This window comes from Lactuca saligna, chromosome 4 (genome assembly GCF_052625555.1).
Source record: "Lactuca saligna cultivar CGN05327 chromosome 4, ASM5262555v1, whole genome shotgun sequence".
Lineage (NCBI taxonomy): Eukaryota > Viridiplantae > Streptophyta > Magnoliopsida > Asterales > Asteraceae > Lactuca > Lactuca saligna.
The window spans coordinates 18003357-18022228 of NC_136420.1; the positions used below are offsets into that span (position 1 = coordinate 18003357).

Sequence of the window (18872 nt, forward strand, 5' to 3'; positions counted from 1 at the left end):
GCGTTGGAGCGGTGGGTTTTAGCCACATTGCAACTTCTGCACTTGTCAACTACACGCGTCACATCGATGACCATTTTAGGCCAAAAAATCATTCTTGTACCAATTTTATCATTTTTTTCCCTTCCAAAATGTCCAATCAACCCACCTTTGTGATTTTCCAAAATAATAGCCTCATGTAACGACGACTTTGGAACACAAAGTTACTGGTTTTTGAGCAAGAAACCTTCATGAATAGAATAATGTTTGTGTGTCTTCGAGGCCGACTCATGGCAACATTCCCAAACTTACAAAAAATATGGGTCGTCAACATATAACCCCCTGAATACATCAAAACCTTCCATATTGACCTCGTGAGAGGTGAGGAGGTTGTGTTGGCTGCTCAAGGCATCCGCATGTGTGTTACTCGAACCAGGTATATGTCGTATAACAAACAAAAAATCTTGTAAATACTCAACCCATTTTGCATGCCTTGGATTAAGCTTGTGTTGGCTATTTATGAATAGGAGAGCCTAATGGTCCAACTAAATGATGAATTCATCGGGTAACAAATAATGTCGCCAATACTCGAGACTTATTATCATGGCATAAAATTATTTATCATATGTATTGTATTTCTACTTGGTCTCATTTAGATTTTCACTAAAAATGTGTCGGATGATTATTTTGGCTAAGTACCCTGCCGATTCCAAGGCCAGAAGCGTCACACTCAACTTGGAAATTAATGTTAAAATTTGGTAGAGCTAGCACGGGAGTTTGCGTCACTTTTTCTTTCAATTCCTCAAAGGCTTTATTATTCGTATTAGTCTAAGTGAACTTGTTTCCTTTGAGATAATCAGTTATATGAGCAACAATTGAACTGAAATTACAAATAAAACGTCTGTAAAAAGAAGCTAACCCATGGAAACTTCGCACCTCATGGACAAATGTGGGTGTCGGCCATGTTGTGATCGCTTCTACTTTCGACTCGTCCATACGTATACTAATTCTTGAAACAAGGTAGCCCAAAAATAGGACTTCATACTCTAAGAATTGACACTTCTTTAGATTTTAATATCACTTTTGAGTTAGCAAAATAGCGAAAACCTATTTGAGGTGGCGGAGGTGTTGATTGACACCTTGGCTGAATATCAAAGTGTCATCAAAATATACGACAACACAACGTTCGATTAGGTCTTTGAAGATCTAATTCATGAGGTGTATGAACATACTTAGTGCTTTTGAAATATTGAAAGGTGTAACCATCCCTTCATATAACCCGTCACGCATTTTAAATGCGGTTTTCAGTTCATCTATGGGACGCATTCGGAGTAGTGGTGATGCCCGCTTTTAAAATCAATTTTTGAGAACACTGAAGACGCATGTAACTGATCAAGGAGGCCATCGAATCGTGTTATTAGAAATCGATTCTTGATTGTTTGATCTTATTGATTGCTCTACTGTCAATGTACATATGATATGTGCCCAGGGGTTTTAGGACCAATAGTGTTGGTATGGCGCAAGGGCTCATGCTCTCGCGAATGAGTCCTTTGTCAAGAAGCTCATTGACATCTTGATGTAACTCCTTAAACTCTTTTGGTTACATACGGTAAGCGGATTTGCTCAGTATCACTAAACAAGGCACGCAGTCGATGTAGTGTTGAACATCTCAAACAATTGGTAGACCGGGAGGTATGTCATCAGGGAAAACAACTTTAAACTCCTCGAGGAAGGGTTGTACTTCGCATGGTATCACCTCTGATTCCTCTTTTTGTATAGCCACCACTAACGCATACATGAATGGTGGTGTGTGGTTTCGATTAAAATCAAGAAATGTCAACTTTGTGAGAATGAGAGCTTCTTTTTGAAACGAGTATGTATTTTTGATCCCATCACATTTCGTATGTATATCGTATTTTTGTGGCCATCCCAACAAAACGTGACATGCATCCATGGGAATCATCAGAGTATTTACTACCAATTGAAAATTAGACAAGGCACCATTGGTTGACTTTAACGACGTTACCTTTTTTAACCAGGTCAATTGATATGGATCGGTATGGTTCCACTTTTAATGCCAGTTTCCACACCATTCTTGTGGTTACCATATTTTCACAATGTAACGCCCGTAGATCCGGGCTAGTCAATTTAGAGACAATAAGTGTCGAAAACGACTTTTTGACAAAAGATTATTTAGAATAAATAATCTTAACCAAGTTGTAGAATATGTCTCAAGGTTTCCATACATATAAAGAACGCCGAAATTCGAGTTATAACGAAGAAGTTATGACCTGTTGAAGTTTCGCAACGGAACCGACACGATACTGGGAAACGTAAATAGTGAATTTACGATAGAGCGAGATTTAGCCTTAGCGATCTAAACAAAAGTCGTAGAATGTGTTAAACTAAGAACATCGATAAAAAGAACGCCCAAATCTGACTTCGTATGAAGAAGTTATGATTTTTCAAAGTTTCGGATTAGCAGTGTACAACCCAAAATTTGAATGTTAGATCGAGCGGTTTTTAGCCAACACGACCTAAACGAGAATCGAAGATCTCATTAAGAGTATCGTAACGAGAAAAAGATGGGCAAAAACGGACATCGGATGAAGAGGTTATGAGAATTTAACGGACCAATCCTATCCCAGCCCGTTAATAATATAAAATTTAAAATCGAGTCAAAATTAGCCGATGGAGTCTAAATGAAAGTTGTAGAGTACGTTCCCACCTTCGCGTGGATATAAAGAAAGTCGAAAACGAAGCTCGTATGCGAAAGTTACGAATTTTTAAAGTTGAAGCATGAAATTGCGAAGTCTGTTGCAAATCCGATGACGTGGCTTAATCCTGACCGTCGCTTGCTGAACACGGAGTCGCTTCGGATGATGACACATCGCCTTCGCATTACGCTCAGCGTCCGGAACTGGGTACGCCCAGCGTACTTCGGTCTTGTATGGTCCGAGAAACGAACACATAGCCCCACCCGAAGAGCGCCACATGTCCGCCTTATCTGATGCTACGCCCCGCGTAAGGGCCTCGGTACGCCCAGCGTATTCCGAGGCTGAGGCCTATATAAGGGAGGCGAAGCCTCTCGGATTTTTCACACCTTTCCACCCTTTTTCTCTCACTACTTTCTCTCTCTAGGGTTCCAAACCCCTCCTAAACCCTAGGTAAACCCCCTAGCTCCCGAAGGAAGCCCCGAGGCTCTCGGAGTCCCGAGAAAAAGAGCCTTTCGGTTTCGAAACGTTGCTCCAATTAAGTTCCGGTTTTCGATAAAATTCGCTGTAAGTGTGCTGCGCTTACGCAATTTTTAATATAGCTTTCAAATAATTATAGGAATGTTATTAGGTCCTTAAAATAATTATTTGGGCTATTATTATGAGTTATATTGAGCGTTATTAACGCTTAATAACAGTCAGACTAATTAATTTGTCGCGGTTATCGTTAGACTAAACCCTAGTGGTATTGGTACTAGGTTTTATCGAAGGAATATCGTTTTGAGAGTATCGAAGCGCTGTCAGAGTGCTGAGTCACCACCTACTCAGGTGAGTGCATAGTCCCTTTCATCTTACACATAGATATGAAGTATTTTAATATAAATTACGTGTTGTGTGTGCATATTGTCTGAATACTTGCTGTCTATGTTGGGTGAAAGATTTTTATACATGTTTTAAATGATTTAAACTATATATGTATTTTATATCTACAAAATGTGTTGGGTAAAACATGGGTAGATGAAATAGTTGTTTTGTGATAACACGATGGGAGACATCAGTGTTGTCAGTGATCCAGTCATCTAGTGGAGTATAGATGACGACTATGGACGATACTAGACGATCCAGTGGAACGATAGCAGGCTCGTAATCTATAGGTGTTTTTGAACTAGGTGCTCTTTAGGTATTTTTGAACTGAGTATGTCACTACGTATCTTTGAACTGAGTGTGTTCACTAGGTATTTTGAACTAAGTGTGTTCACTAGTTACTTTTGAACTAAGTGTTTACCAGATGTTTTGGACTTCGTGTCGATTCCTTAGGATGATCCATAGGAATAAATAAACGATGAATAATTGATTCTTAGGGTAGATCCTTAAGACTAAAGAAGATAATGGGGATGGGTAATTGGGTTGATTGTTTGATTGTTTAAACATAATAACTATATTATTGTGGGTTGAAAACCCTATGTACTCACCAGGTTTCCCAACCTGACCCACTCAATTTATTTATATCACAGGTGACGATATGAAGTGACATTACACTGAGAGATTTAAAGAGATGTAGATCACTAGTGTAAATAATTGTAAGTTCTGTTTATGCTTATGTTTCTGTATTAACGATGACATCCCAAATGTTTTAAGATGAATAAAATACGTTTCTTCAAAAATGTTTTAATAACGTATTTATCGTGTTTTTCTGGGAACAAATTCCGCAACATTTTTATGCAAAGAAGTACTCTGATTTTTACAAAGCATAAACAAATTCGGTCTTTTCTGGCCGTGAAAATGGGGATGTCACACACAACTTCCACCATCTATGATTATTATACAAACCTTTCCTTTTGAATTGTTTTTGGTTCAAAATATCTTGTTGCGAAGCCACAAGGTGCTATCAACAGAAGGGTTTGACAAAGTGCTTAGGATATGTTGTGTTACTAGTGATTGTCACTTGTCAGGATAAAAGATTTCACTTTCTTCTATCTCTACTTCCACTTTTGTATCATACACAGTTTGTGTATCCTATGTTACAGTTTCCTCTGTGAGCGTGAAAAGTTGTTGGTTCGGTGTAACTCCCCGTTTCTGGTACGTATTTGACCTGCCTTTATGCTATTGGTAGTAGTGACTCGACGAGTAGCAGCCCTAACTCGTCGAGTAGACGCGAATTTGGGTTGCGGGTTTAAGTAGTCTACTTACTGAGTCCGCGCTTGGACTCGACGAGTAGGCCTGTCTGGATAAAACCCTAATTAAAGGGTTTGCACCCTATTTAAACAACATTATGAGCTTCAGGTCCAGCCTCCATCACCCCCAGAGCAGCTCTTTTTAAACCCTAATCCCTTTTTGATTGATTTGAGCTTTCTTAGTGATTTTGAGGATTTTTGGTGCATTGTCTATCTAGTAGAAGATTTAGAAGGAAGAAGGATCAAGGGAGAAGAGCTAAATTCATGAGCAACATCAGTTTCTCCTCACTTTCAAATAATCAAGCTCAAAACTTGACTTGTGGTTTTATAGATTTTCTCCTTTACCCTTTTATGGAATCTTGGGGTCAATAAGCTTAATCCTTAAGACTTGGACGTCCCAAGTCGATTCATCTTCATATCTAGACTCTAGAACCGAGTTCATGGCATAAAGATGCAAGATTTATGGCCATTATAGCACATGCAACCCTTTTCACCTTATGTTGGCTCCTTAAAGCTTATACTTCCATGCATGCACATAAAGTTCATAACTTTACGTGCTAGATCAACCTTAGGAGCCTAGATCTACCTTCTGGATAAGATTTGTACACCAGGAATCGAGTTATGAACTTGGACAAGGGGCGAATCGACGAGTTGTTCTTAGAACTCGACAAGTCTGGGGCTGAGTCCCCAATCTGTTGTGGTTCAAAGGAGCCCAGTTGAGTGATAGCAAGGATTTAGAAAAATCCATAGGAGTGATTCGACGTATTAAGGCATAGCCATAATCTGGAAACCATGGGACTCAAAGAGTGTTAGAACACACTCGACGAGTCCAAGGCAATCTTCTTACCCTCAAGAACAGACTCTATGAGTTGTTCATACAACTCAGCGAGTCACAAACTGGACGTGTTCATATGATGAAGGAGAACTCGACGGGTTGTTCATACAACTCGGTGAGTCGGATGAAGTTAGATTCGATGTTAGTATCAAAGAAGAACTCGTCGAGTCTTTGCCAAACTCGACGAGTAGAAGCGGGTAGAGGATTAGAAAGGATGATAGGGACTCGGCGAGTTGGCGGCCCAACTCGGCGAGTCTTGTCAACTGAAACTTGACTTTGACTAGGAAGTTGACTTTGACTAGGATGTTGAATTCGACCAGGGGTAAAATAGTCATTTTACCCCTGAGATTAGTTATCAGTATTTGATTTAGTGGTTATGGGATTTGTAGCCGAGGAGTTCCGGAGCAGCAGTCAGATAGTTTCAGATTTAGTATCTCAACAGCCAACATTACGAGGTGAGTTTCCCTTCCATTAGGAACGGGTCTACGGCCACAATGTCGGCCCGTTTAGTAGCAATAGTTCCGGACTTCGGTCTGATGCAGTAGTTCAGTGTGTTTGATGTCTTTGTGATTCAAACATGTCTTTGTGTTATGTGTTTCGGACCTTCGTCCGATGCAGTATGCAGTATATGTGTTTATGCTGATTATGTTATGTTATGTTCAGTCAGTTCCGAACTTCGGTCCGATGCAGAGGGCAAGGCCCTGGTTAGTTCCAGACTTCAGTCCGATGCAGAGGGCAAGGCCCTTGTTAGTTCCGAACATCGGTCCGATGTAGTTTCCATACTTCGGTCCGATGCAGAGGGCAAGGCTCTGGTTAGTTCCAGACTTCGGTCCGATGCAGTTTTCGGACTACGGTCTGATGCAGAGGGTAAGGCCCTGGTTAGTTCCGGACTTCGGTCCGATGCAGTTTCTGGAATTCAGTCTGATGCAGTGGGTAAGGCCCAGTAGTTGCTTTATATGTTATTGCATGGTATGTGGTAGATTGGAAGAGCTCACTAAGCTTTGTGCTTACAGTTTCAGTTTTTGGTTTCAGGTACTTCCACAAGTAAAGGGAATAGCTCGGGATGATAGCATGGCATACACCACAGCTTCAGTTTATCCTAGGAGTTTTTATTCGAATGTTTTGATATGTTTGTACATCAGTTGATTTGATACATTCACTTTTACATTTGAGACATGTGATTCATGGTTTTATTATATGATGATTAATTTCATGGTTTTATTTTTGGGATTTTACATTCGGTTAGTCCCGTGTAAAGTGTCCTATCACCTAACACTTAAAACAATGACTTAGTCTGGATGCATTGGGAGGTGTTGATGTATGCGACGTCTCAGCTTTGACAGTGTTGACTTTGCTTCCATTATTGGGTGAAAAGTTGACAGGAGAGTGGAGTGATTCGGTCCTTGCTGTTCCAAACTTGGATGGGGTCACATTACTCTTGTTTTTACTTTGCCTCTCTACCTTCAATGCCAAGTTATATACATTTATAAAACTCCAATAAGGTTGGAGTTGAACAACATCTAAAATTGCAGGCCTTAGAGCACCTAGGAACTGAGCAATGAGTTGTTCATATGGTTCTTCGACCCCACCTCTCATGTGTGATCTATAAAACTCAGCTATAAGCTCTTCTACATTGGAGGTTCGTTAAGACAGACTGTGATATTCTATGAAAGCTTCTTGGCGATAGTTAACACGTAAGAATTTATCACATAAAATTTTTCTCAATTTTGTCCACATTTCAACCTTCGATTTACCTTCATGTGTTCATCTTTTTTTAACATGATCCCACCATAGTGATACATATTTACATAACTTAATAGCGACAAGCTTTACCTTATAATTATCAAGAATGTCCTTCAAATCAAATACCCATTCAACTGTGCTGAGCCAATAAATGAAATCATCGGGATTAGCTTTCCCATTAAACTTAGGAATGAGGACCTTATTGGTCGTGATCCATTGATATGTATTGTGCTCTGATACCAACTAATTTCATTTCTGTACAGTACTAATCGGAATAGATACTCAAACCAGTTTTCCCAAGAAACGTTTTTTCCTAAAATTCAAGTCTTCCTTCAAAACTAGCAATCCTCTAAAACAAAAGGATTCGAGGTCCTAGAAAATAGTTAACAAACCAAAAGATAAAATGTAATCCTCTAAAACCAACAAAATGATTATTAAAATAAGATAAAAATCATTGAAAAACTAATGGTCTGGATCCACTTTGGCCTTCATGCGGGTTGGGTCCGCTTCGGCTCTAACTCAATTCATCACCGTCACAAACTTGTTAGTGTTAGTGATTAGGGTTTAGGCCCAAGCCCTTTAGGGTTTAGCCATTAAGGTTTAAGTATTATGTATATATTTTTATGTAATTTTGTTTTGAGTATAAAAAAACAATCTATTATTGTACATGGTCTCAAAGAAAAATAACTATATCTCTTAATAGTCATCATCTCTTCTTCTATCTTTATCAATTAACAATCCCTCCAAATCACCGCCTTCTTCCAATTCTTCATCATCATGGCCACCGAGAATCCATGTGGCATCACCAATATCAAGACGCATGATTCTTTTTACCAAATAACATGGTATCAGAGCAAAATAATTGTCTCTCCTAAAAGTCTTCATCTTTTCTTCTATCTTTATCAGTTAACAATCCCTCCTAATCGCCATCTCCTTCCTATTCTTCATCAACATGGCCACCGAGAAGCCCTATGACATCACCAATATCTAGTCACACTCATAGAAGGTGTCTTCATTATGTTCCATATTTTTCTGTTTCTTCTCTTCTCCACCTAAATAATAAAACAGCCATCGGCGCTAAACCAAATCATTTTCATCGGCTTCTTTTACCGCATCGTCTACTTTTATCTCCTTCTCAGATGACCTCTGCCTCCTCGCCTTCTGTCTCCTCCTTTACTTCTTCATATCTCTTATCTAATTTATCCCCTTCTAATGTTGTTGTCGCCTCTCTTTGATGGCACATTCTCCACTAGAAAGTCTCTTATCTATAATCGTCTCTTTCTCTATCAACATTGCAGTCATCGATCTCGTCGGAATTGGCTCTGTCTACCGCAACGTGAGCCCTCTTTCTTTCTCGTTGCCTTTCTCCGGACTCCACTGTTGTTGATTTCATGATCGCCGTCGTGGTCGTCTCTTTTCTCTTCTTCTACAACGAAATCGTCTTTGGTTGTTTATTCTTCTCTATTCTTCTCCGACAAGCTATCGATGTTGGCCATTATCGCCAGAGCTCTACCACCATTGTTATCGTTATCTTCATCTAGTTTTGTATGTTTTGTTTTTTTGTTTATTTTTCTAGTTTAATCGTCTCCTCCTGATCAAATTGTGGGGGATGTTAGTGATTAGGGTTTAAGCACAAGCCCATTAGGGTTTAGATATTCTCTATATATTCCTATGTAATTGTGTTTTGAGTATTAAAAACAATCTATTAGCTTAGAGTTGGTGATTTTTTCAAGACTTTATGTCCTAGGGATATCTTTTTTCTAGTTTCATTATACTCTATGGGAAAAATTCAAAAACGCGGTTTGATATTGCAAGAGGGTAAAGGCACTCGGTCCCGATGGATTCAATTTTAAATTTTGATATGTCACCTTCGCGAAAACAAGTTCATTCGCATATTTGAAAACTTTTTCACATTCGGGTAATTGAGTAGATGAAGCAACTCTTGTTTCATCAAACTTATTCCTAAACTGTATGGTCATTTATGTCTAAAGGAATATAGACCGATTCTCATTGATTGCTTATATAAAGTAATTGTTAAAGTTCTTGCAAATAAGCTCAACTTAGTGATAAGATCTATTGTAAGCGAGGAATAACTGAATTTTATTGTCGGTAGAAACATCATTGATGGAGCTCTCATCATCAACAATATTTGTTGTTGGAGTAAAAACAATGATGGTTTTTTAAGTCAATTTCGAGAAAGCCTTCGACACTTTGAATTGGAAATACCTTGATCACACAGTGGCTCAAATGGAGTTTGGAGTTAAATGGCGACTTTAGATTAGAGCTTGCTTTAGCTCGACTAGATCTTTCGATTTGATTAACGACTCGCCTCCATTGGAGTTCAACCTTGAAGATGGGTTGTTAGGGGACTTGCTTTCTCTATTTCTTTTCATTTTTGCAATGGAAGGGTTGTATGTTGTTATGGAGAAAACTTATAACCATAGAGTGTTTCACGAGTTTAAATCACCCACAACAACCCATCATCTCTCACCTACTTTATGTCGATGATGTCATGTTTATTGGTGAATCGTCTGAAATAAACTTCCTCAATTTGGCTCAGATTTGTAGATGCTTTCACTTGGCATCGGGGCTATAGGTGAATTTTGGTAAAAGCAAAGTTCTTAGCATCGGATCCCCTCCTAGTGAAATTAAATCTTTAGAAGTCATTCTTGCTTTCTAACCTAACTCGTTCCATTCAATCACCTCGGCCTCCCGTTGGGGTCCGTATGTCGATTGCCAGAAATTGGGAGTCAGTTCTAGAAAGGTTCAAAGCTAAACAATCCTCTTGAAAAAACAAAACATTTTCATTCGAAGGTCGACTTACCCTTAAAAAATCGGTGCTCGGGATTCTACATCTATATCACTTTTACTTGCTCAAATCTCCATTAAATGTGATTGAAGCACTTGATAAAAACAAGTAGAAGAACTATTTGGGAGGAAACAATAATTCCTCAGGATTTTCTTTGGTGTCTTAGGGAAAAAAAAAAACCTTGCACTTCTTTTGAAATGTTGGTGATGACTAAAAACCGAACCCACCTCTCTTCGAGCAAGAACTATACAACTCTTCATAACACAAATGGAGTTAATCGATTCATTACAAGGTTGTATAATTTCCATAGCTCATGGGTAAAGAAAAGCAGACGTGTCTAGTAATTTTTCGGTCAAATCATTATCATGGATTATTCAAGAAAATGTAACCCATTTGGACTCCCATAAAGGTAAAGTACTTCTTCTAGAGAGCTAGCATTGAAAAGATCCCGACAACATCTTCTACTTTCCTGCCAATTCTGCAAACAAATTTGGGCCTTGGAGGTGCAACATTGATTGGGCTGGACCCATCTCGGTAACCCATTGGTTTGACTTTGCAGCCTCTTCTCCCTTGGTCATTAAAAATTTAAAATGAGGTACGTAATTTTATTCGCTTACATGATATTGTCTTTCACAATACTCCTCGATTCCCATCCTTAGCTTTTGACGAAATCAAAGCTTCCTACTTGACATGGGAAAATTTAGGGTAGAAAAACAGAATCTAGTTCATCGTCGTTATCGCCTTATCGGCATTATCCATGTAAATTTTATTATATAATATAATATGTCGTCCAAAAAAACGTAAGAAATAACCATTGTGTCCAGTAAAATTACAATATTCAACGATTTCTTATATATACCGTGATCATTCTTATGTGAACGCTGTCAATTCTCATGTCGCTTATTTACCTCGTAATGAAAAAGTATGATCATTCAAATTTACCTCGTAATGAAAAAATATGATCATTCAACCATGAATGGTTTAAATAAATTAATTGTAAAGAATAAACAAGTACTTTTTATAGCTTTAAAATAAAAGCCAAATGTTAGAAAAATAAAACAAAACAAAAATAGGGCCATTCAATTACTATTAATAATCACTTCTAAAGATTCCTACTTTTGTTGTTTTCTTATTTGAATTGTTCCCCACATGTCTTAAAATAATCATATAAAATACTTAATAAACGAAAACTCTATTTTTTTTATTTGAAATAGAGTCGTAGACTCGCAGCCTATTTTTTTTTTAATGCAAATAAGACATTTCAACATTGACACTTTTGTTTGTATCTTTTCAATTCTTATCCAAAATCATGCACTATAACGAGAGACAAGTGTTTTTTTGGTATTTTTGTAAAAACTATAGTTCAAGGAACATTTATATATTACTGAAATATGCTTTGTAAGTACAATAATAAATTAAAAAAGGGTTTTTTAGTTATTAGAATCATATTGAATTTGATTAGAACCATATTCATGAGATAATAAACACGTTTTCTGTTTTATATCACTGTCTTTTCTTCTTGGATTAATTGTCAATAATTGATAAAAGGTATCTGTTTTGTTTAGGGCCAACAGTGTACCTCTATCGCAATTCGCACACCATAAAGTGGTGACATATTATCATGGTCACCATATTGTCTGGAGCACGGTGGTGTGGTTACCCCCTCCCTGCGGCAGCTTCTTCCCGCACACTTCTTCCTTCTTTGTGACAGTTGGAGCATTAAAAAAATCTCTATTATAAATAAACATCAAATCTTCTATATTTTAAACCACAACATATGTATTTCAAATTCAAAATATCTTCATCATCTTCCACTTTACCGGATACATTAGCTTTGCGGGAATCAAAGTTTATGATGAATGTTATGCAAACAACACTCACTTATCTATAGTTAAACAAAGCCAAATGTTCGCATTTAAAAACCATAACATGTAATTTACAAAGAAATTGTGTGGTTGTGCACAACCATCTTGTACAAAACGTTGAAGAATTTAGACGCCAGCTCCAGATGAGGAAAGAATTATTCCTAAGCATTGTTGATGATGTGGAGAATCGATTTCCATATTTTTCAACTAAGTGGAATGCGAGAAGGGGACAAACTTTTTTTCCAATTTAAAAATATACAATAGCAATTCGCCAACCAGCATTCCACATGGGAACGGATTCATGTGATGCGTATTTGAGGATGTCAGCACGAACAACACAGGAATGTATTCAAAGTTTGTTAAAGTTGTGATTATCCTCTATCATGACCGATATTTGTGCAAACCTATAATTTAACGACGTCCACCAATTCTATACGACACATAAAAACAAGTATGAGTTTTCGAGAACGTTTGATAGTATTTATTGTATGTATTGAGGGTGGTCAATGTGCCTTAACGCGTGATGCGGTCAACTCATACGAGGTGATCAAAAACAGTCCACAATAATTCTATAAGCAGCGGCATCAAATAATCTATGGGTATGGCATGCATGTTTTGGTGCATCTGGTGTCAACAACGATATCAATGCTCTAGACTATTCGTTGATATTTAATGACATCTAGCTTAGGAAATCATTTGATGTGTCGGTTCAAGTAAATGAGACATCATGCAAGCATGGATACTACCTTAATGATAAGATATATCATGAGTTAGCTACATTTGTGAAATCATTATCATGTCCAAACAACGAAAAAGAACAATTTTTTAAGGCAGTCCAAAAATCAACTAGGAAAGATGTCGAACGAGCATTTTGTGTTCTAAAAAGAAGCTGGCAAATACTCAGAATCCCAACTCAGTCATATGAGCAGACAAGAATATATAGCATGATGTATGCATGTATCATATTGCATAATATGATCATAAGAAGATGAACGAAAACGATTTGTCACTACAATAAAAATGAGAATTTACCAAAATTGAATGAGTGGGATTTAGACAAACATAGAGGAAGTATACGACCATGCTAGACACCACAACCTTCGTGATGATTTGGTGGAACATGTCTTCAATACTTTTTACATGACATCGCCAACCATTCGTGCAACAATTTGTTTGATAATACAGATGAAAATTCGATCATGTTTGACAATGAATCGGGTAAGGATTTAGACAACTAAATGACCAATGATAAGAAATGACGTATTATTTTAATAATATATTTTTTATTTTGATTATGTATTTTTTTTAACTATTGAAATAATTTTTGATTAATTTTATCTAATTATTAAATTGTATTCTAATATATTTAATTAAAAATAATAATAATAATAATAATAATAGAAACGGTTTTCTATCAATGAAATAAATAAGAAAAAACCACATGACAATGAAATGTCAAGCAAAAAGTAAAAAAGGAAATGAGAGGATTAGCCTTAAAAGAAGACAAAGCAGCATAGTCGTATTCACAAAAATTGTTGATAGAGTCTAAAAAGTTTTTATTGTAGCTGCTTTAAATGTTGCATCAAACAAATTGGAAAAACATGATAAAGTGTGCATGGAAAATCAACACACGTTTATATCCTTTGCATTTGATACTTTCGGTTTTCTTGCACAAGAAGATATGAAGCTACTCAATAAAGTCCAACTGGTCATACATAGTAATCTTATGACTCCAAGATCTATAAATGTTTTTAAAAGAATTAGGTTTGTCATCCAAAAAATAGTTGTGATAAAGTTTATTGTCCGTTTACCCGCTACGTCTACCTAAAACTTTCTTCTTATGTTTTATATAACAGAACTCAAAATTGGCTAATCTATTCGTAACTTGCATTTAATGTCAAAACTAAGATTTTTCCTCGATTTTTGTCCATGATACACTTGAAAGCCCAATTTTACCTTTTTTGTATTTTCTTTCCTATTTATTTTATTACTTAATTAAAAAAATTTAAAAAAAAAAAAAAAAAAAAAAAAACCATCGCCTATGATCTTCTTCCTTTCATCAGACCTACGATCTTCTTCCCAATCACCCACGTTTGTCCTTATTAACCCCATATACTTGAGTTGTAGCCTTAGCTGAAATAAATAAATTATTTAAATACCAAAAAATAAATAAATGAATGGAGAAAATGAAAATGGTACAATTGCCCTTTCAAATGTATCAGGGACCAAAATCACAAAAAAGTTTTAATTTTGGATCAAGTTGGAAACATTTTGTACCTGATCTATAGTTGAATACCATAGAGACCAATTTTACAAGTTTTGTCTTAAAAGAATAAACAACAAAATCATCAAAGTTTGATTGTGTTTGTATATTTAATTTTGAAAAAGAAAAAAACCAACAAAAATGTCAAATATTACCATTGTTGCTCTTCTAACAAGGCTTCCAACATATCACAAATTAAAACACAAGTATTCATCATTAATAACTCTTAGAAGAAGGTTTCTAGTTCACAGAGTCAACACCGCAGCTGACTTGGACAGTTGACCATCTGAGGTGTCGTTGACCGGAGTCTGTGTTGTGTTATCTTCTTCTTCTGCGCCAGCTGGCACACAGGGGCGCCAAATGGTGTCCTTCCCAACATCCATCAAAGCAATACCTTTTGAAGTCAAATAACTCCTGATTTGGTCCCCACGTAAGAAATCTTTATTCTTTCTAGCCAATGCACGTTCTTCAATACGTTGTAATATCTCCTCTTCACTCAACTCAGCTCTCTTCAATGCTTTCTCTTTTAACTGCTTCAAAACCTAACAACCAAGTTTCAAATAAATAAAACAGGAAAAAATATATATATTTACAAAAACAGTCCCTGTGCTTTCTGATTTTTCGAGGTTATGTATTGATTTTGGTCCTTCATATAAAACCACAAAATAAAGACCAAAACTGAAAAACGTTTCGGCTTTGAGCTAAACATGGTAAAAACCAGAAAGCACAGGGACTATTCTTGTAATTTGCTAAATAAATATCTGAAGCTACCTCGGTATATGTAGAACTGGAAAGCAGTCCTAAAACGTCTAAAACGTCCCTCACTTCTTTCTCCAACTCAACCAGCGACTGAATGTATGACAACTTCTGTGGTTTTTGAAGCTTTTTCTGCAAAATATTTTAAATAAAAAAAAAAAAATGTTGCGAGTTTGGGATTTTGAAAAAATTAAACAATATTATAAATTTATAATCTGACCTTGAGCATGCTTAGTATTTTATTGAGCAGTCTTAAGGCTTCTTGAAGGGCGTCATTGAGAATAGAAGGTGTGTGTAAATCATCAGACATTTTTTTTTCAAAGTGAGTTTTAAGATCTGTAATGCATTTTTGGGCATCAGCAGTCGATGGATATTTTTTCCCACCAGAAACAGAAGCAGCCGCATCCTTTTCTTGTGCAATAGCACTCTCACAGTCTTCCAGAGTCTAAAAAAATTAAAAAATTAAAAAAATATATTTATATAAAAAAAAAAAAAAAAAGGTTATTTCTTAAGGAACAAGGATTTTTGACCTGATAAATATAAAAGATGGATTCTGAGGAGATCTCGATTTGAGAAATTGAGTAATTGACCGGAGAACGATAGTGTGTGCCCATCAAGAAATGCCTCAAGGCAAGTGGGTGATATAATTTAGTCACCTTCAAAATTATTTTAAAAAAAATTAAAAAATATAAGAGTTAAGATCATTTAACTTCACCTTTTATACAAATATAGATAAAGTTACATAAATGGTCCCTGTGCTTGCAAAAACATATCACATTTGGTCCTTATGAAGACTTTCTTGCATACATGGTCCCTAAGTTTGAAAAATGTTGCATAGATGGTCCTTATGGCTAACACCGTTACAAATTGGGGTTAAATATTTGTGAAAAGACCAATATACCCTTTATTATCAGGAGAAAAAAAGTATGTTGCCATTTTGTATCAAGAAAAAGAAAATATTTAGAAACCAGAGACCAATCACATTAAAAAAAAAAAAGGTCAGGAGGGAATGAGTTTGTGACTTTTGGCATACCACAGGGACCATTTGTGTAAATTTGACTAAATCAAACACATACCTCACGAATGGTGAAAAAGTTGCCAACGGATTTTGACATTTTTTCATCATTTGCAGTGACAAAACCGTTGTGCATCCAGTAAGTTATATTACTATTTGGACATGCAGCAGAGCTTTGAGCAATCTCATTTTCATGATGTGGAAAGATTAAATCCATTCCACCACCATGAATATCAAATTTTTCTGTTAAATAAGTCGCACTCATTGCACTGCATTCAATATGCCACCCTGGCCTTCCCGGGCCCCACGGGCTCTCCCAACTTATCTCCCCTGGCTTAGCAGCCTGACAAAACAAAAACCATTCAATATAACTTCTTTTTTTTTTTTTTTTTTTTAAAAAGGTCAACCTACTTTCCACAATGCAAAATCAGCTGGATTTCTTTTTCTTGAATCAATAGCAATACGTTCACCAGCTCTATTGTCTTCAGGCTTTCTCCCTGATAACCTCCCGTAATTGGGAAAATTATTGGGAGGAATTCCAACTGAAAAATAGACATCTCCATCTACAGGATAAGCCCAGTTGTTCTCAATTATCTGCAAAAACACAAACACGATAAGAGAAAGAAATCAAGATTCAAGAATGAAAAAGAAAGAAAGCACCTTTGATATCATATCTCTTATTTGATCCATGTGATCTGAGACACGAGGTTGTTCGTTTGGAGGCAAGCATTGAAGATCAGCCATGTCGATTAGAAACTCTTGGCAAAATCGTCCACTTAAAGCTAGTGGGTCCTCCCCAAGTTCATTGGCTCTTTTGATAATCTGCATGTGAATAAGATAGAAAATAGCATAAGTTCATTTGATGTCACTAAGGAACACTTAAAATGCTGAAAAATAAGAAGCATAAGCTTTGAGCAACTTACCTTGTCATCTACATCAGTGAAGTTTCGGACATATTTAACTTCATAGCCCAAATGTTTCAAATACCTTGTAAAGAAAAGAAAAAAACATGTTTTTTAAAAATATATGGTATGCCTGTAAATTCTAATAGTATAGGTTTCTCATTTGCATTCCGTGACTTCCAATTGGGACATGTACAGAATTGGTTCGATGGTTAAACCAATTGAGCTTCAATTTCAGAAAAAAGAAAACCAAATGCAAAGTTTTTACTCAATTGCATCACTCGGAGTACGAATTGCAATCAAATGGTTAAAATTACGTACATTAATCCAGGTCTTAATCCCAAAAAAAGCAAACTGTTGATTGAATAAGTAAAACAAAACAACGCGTAATTGCTCCCACAGGTCCTTGGGAAATAGAGAAATCGAGAAATCGAGAAAAGATATACCGAAAGAGAACATCGAAGGCGACATAGGCACGAGCGTGACCAATATGACTGAAGTCATAAGATGTAACGCCACAGACGTACATGGCGACTTTGCCAGGAACTAAAGGAACGAATTTCTCCTTCTGTTTCGTCATGGTGTTATATATCTGAAAATCAGACCCACGCACTTCCGCCATCGCTCTCTCTCGATTAAGTGTGCTTTGAGAAAAACCCTAGCGATCCCCTTCCTTTTCCGCTGCTGCAGACCACCAAATGCACATGTAAGTAAGATGTTCAATGGGAAACGGCATATGCATGTAACAGAACAAAATCCCTAATAACAGATAAAATTAAATCCGCAAATCGAAATCCATTGTCCAGATCATACCGTAAAACCCTAATCCAGTATCAGATGGTTCAGACTGAACAGAAAGATCTTGATATTGGCGAAATTAAGGGAGAATCTGTAGAGAAGGTTCACAGGTAGATCAGAAATCGAAGGTTAACGGAATGCATGGAATAAAGAGAGGAGAATCAGAGTTGGAGAGAACCTGATACTGAAAGACGCAGCCCCCAGAAAGAGGATGATGGTCCAAAACTCACAAAACTGCTGTAGGATTTAAAAGGTATGTAGGGTTTTAAACGCACAAACGTAATTCAGTTTTAAAACGTAATTCGGTTTAAAATTTAGAAAGTATATCCTACTAAATTTTCATAATCATGGATATGTTTTAAAACATCAAATTATAAATATCTAAATATTTAATTTAAGAGAAATTAAATACCCTCTTATAGAGTTAGGATGAAATGTGGATTGAGTGAACATGCGAACAATTTTAATATAAAAGAATATAAAAAAAATATATTGTTTGATAATGTGATTACATTAATTTTGCATAACTATTGTTATTATTGGATATTTTTACTGGTTAAACCATCTATAAGGTTATTATGATTCTTTTTATTATTATTTGCATTCTATCATAATGTTGTTAGAATATTATTGAATCGTATTCTGTAATAATGAAAATGAGTGAAAAACAATAGGTGAGAATAAAAATAAATAAGAATTAGCAATAATGCATGAAAATGACAATAGCTGTATGGGGTTGAACACATTTACATTACCAAACAACCTATTATCTTAATAATTCTTATCTATACGTCCGCACAATGGTTATTCATCCACATTATAACCTTACATTACTTATATATTTTATTTCCACTAATTTTCTTATCCAATTTGACATGTGTCGCATTTTCAAATGTTAACATGTATTACATTTAATGAAATTAATAATATTTTAATTTATTTGTCACCATTTAATGTACGTAGGAGGATAGTATGAACAAAATGTAAAATGATTTTTAATTTTTCTTAATTTAATCATGATT

General features: G+C 36.2%; 1 protein-coding gene across 1 annotated transcript; it reads right to left on the reverse strand.

Annotated features, from left to right (window-relative positions):
- Positions 1-14461: 14461 nt before the first annotated feature.
- Positions 14462-18155, reverse strand: LOC145041334 (Cysteinyl-tRNA synthetase, class Ia family protein). The gene is made up of 11 exons (XM_078989354.1): positions 18029-18155; positions 17866-17941; positions 17499-17736; positions 17074-17137; positions 16811-16972; positions 16562-16744; positions 16212-16493; positions 15666-15791; positions 15356-15580; positions 15151-15267; positions 14462-14921 (listed from the first exon to the last, which is right to left on the reverse strand). The coding sequence occupies exons 3-11, from the start codon at positions 17672-17674 to the stop codon at positions 14625-14627; spliced, it is 1632 nt and encodes a 543-aa protein (XP_078845480.1). The 5' UTR covers positions 17675-17736; positions 17866-17941; positions 18029-18155; the 3' UTR covers positions 14462-14624.
- Positions 18156-18872: the final 717 nt, after the last annotated feature.